The sequence below is a fragment of the Rosa chinensis genome, chromosome 2 (genome assembly GCF_002994745.2).
Source record: "Rosa chinensis cultivar Old Blush chromosome 2, RchiOBHm-V2, whole genome shotgun sequence".
NCBI classification, from domain to species: Eukaryota; Viridiplantae; Streptophyta; class Magnoliopsida; order Rosales; family Rosaceae; genus Rosa; species Rosa chinensis.
Window position 1 is genome coordinate 20336263 of NC_037089.1, and position 2316 is coordinate 20338578.

Here is a 2316-nt window from a genome sequence, read left to right on the forward strand (position 1 = left end):
GTAGCTCCATTATCATGCCCAGTCAACCATCACCGATCACAAAGTACGCACATCTAACGGCCACAAACCCTCCAACGCTTTCATTTCTTCAATCACAAGCCACCCATTTCTTCTTCCCCTCTCTACCCTATCGATCAGTAAGTGACCAAGTGCCCGCTGGTTCCCCAGAACTGGAAGCCCTGAATTTACCAAACTAACCTCTTCGTATTGTCACTATCGCTATGGTGCAGAGCCAGTCCACCGCACTCATTATTTTTTTTTTTTTTCCTTTCACCAAATGAGAATTCCCCATCACACTCTCCCCCCAACTTAGTTAGTGCCTCCCACTCCCTCTCTTTCTCTCTCTAAACTCTGAAAATTGAATAACAGTTTCTTGTTTTCTTTCCCAGAATTATAAAACACAGTTCCTCCCTCTCCTTTCTCTATTTTATATGCCTGAACCTCCACAACAGAATATAACAGCATTCAATACACACCAAAGGGTAAACGCTTTTCCTCATACACATACACCCCAAAACCAAAACACCACCAATTTCCCAAGGTACCATTTGGGTACCTATCTCTTCTCTTCTCCTCACAAAACCCAGATTGAAGAAAACACAAAAGGGTTACAGAAAAGTAAAGAAACAAAACCCAATTTCTAATGGGTGGTGGTTGTGGTTGGAGAAGTAGTAGTAGTAGTAATAGTTTCTGTTATGTCTGTCTTCTAGTTGTGACTCTGTTTTGCGGCGCGGTTTTCCGGCAGAGCCTATCAGATCCGAGCGACGAGGCATGTCTAACCCACCTGAGCCAATCCCTCCAAGACCCGAACCACTCGTTGCAGAACTGGACCAAATCCACCTTCGCCAACCCATGTAGCGGCTTCACCTCTTATCTCCAAGGCGCCACCTGCAACAATGGCCGAATCTACAAGCTCTCTCTCACCAACCTCTCTCTGCGCGGCTCCATCACACCTTTTCTCGCCAATTGCACCAATCTCCAGTCCCTCGATTTGTCTTCGAACTTCATCGCTGGCCCAATCCCGCCTGAGCTACAGTCCCTGGTTAACCTCGCCGTCCTTAACCTCTCGTCGAACAGGTTATCCGGCCCGATTCCGCCGCAGCTCACATTGTGTGCTTACCTCAACGTCATCGACCTCCACCAGAACCTTCTCACCGGCACGATTCCCCAGCAGCTGGGTCTGCTCGTGAGGCTCTCGGCGTTTGACGTCAGCAACAACAAGCTTTCGGGTCCGATTCCGAGTTCTCTGGGCAACCGGAGCGGGAGCCTGCCGAGATTCAATGCGACGTCGTTTGCCGGGAACAAGGACCTTTATGGGTACCCTTTGCCGCCTATGAAAACCAAAGGGCTTTCGGTTCTGGCCATTGTTGGGATCGGATTGGGGAGTGGGTTAGCGAGCTTGGTGCTTAGCTTCACTGGGGTTTGTATATGGCTGAAAATCACAGAAAGGAAGATGGCTCTTGAAGAAGGCAAGATCACCCAGCTCATGCCTGATTATTGAAGACCCTAAACAAATCCCATTCAAGGCATTCAATTCTTCAGCTTCTATTGGGTTAGTTAGTTTCTGTCTCTGTTAATTTTGATGGGTTTTTTTTCGGGATCAATTTGCTTAGTTTGGTTTATCCTCTTTAACCATTTTGGGTCACTTTTTCCTTTTCTGGTTTGAATATCTCTATAACCTTTTCTCAACAATGTATGTATAAACCCCCCAATTCAAAACACGAATGCTTCTTCAGTCAAATTAGTGCAGCAGCTACCTCTATAATCTCTATTTTTCTTTCTTTCCCCTCCTCTGAGCCTCAATGATGTAATGTAATATGTAACCGAGATAATATAATGGAATTCTCATTCCTCTCTGAGTCTCTGTGTTGCTTTTGCTTCATTTTTACGCTACTCCATGGTATTGAAACTCCAATATCCGGAACCAAAATTGCAAAATAGCAAACTCTCGAGTACCCTAGGAAACCCCATATCTGACAAGTTTGCAATGGCCGTGAGGCTCTCTGTGCCTGTGTGTGTTAAGTGGGGAGAAAATTTGGGGCTATTGGGTTGGAGCAAATGCACCGTGCAATTTTGTCAGGCAGTGAGCTAAAATACGGTAAGCAAGTTATAATATAATGGGAGCTTAGGTTTCACTTGGTTTTGGAGGTCTAGTGCTTGGCCACTGTGAGCTGGTAGGAGACCAACAAAACCACATGGTATGGACATTGTCGACACATGTGAGCCTGTGAAAGCTTTTAATATGGTGATCACCTCTGCTCTGCCTAGGCCAACATTCTGCGCAACCTTGCTCCTCATTCTACTTGGGTTTTGAGT

At 46.0% G+C, this 2316-nt stretch overlaps 1 protein-coding gene across 1 annotated transcript; it reads left to right on the forward strand.

Moving 5' to 3' along the window:
- The first annotated feature begins 265 nt into the window (after positions 1-265).
- On the forward strand, positions 266-1859 carry LOC112190855 (receptor-like protein 44). The gene has a single exon (XM_024330362.2). It carries the CDS (start codon positions 644-646, stop codon positions 1499-1501), a length of 858 nt encoding a protein of 285 aa, XP_024186130.1. The 5' UTR covers positions 266-643; the 3' UTR covers positions 1502-1859.
- The last annotated feature ends 457 nt before the right edge of the window (positions 1860-2316 follow it).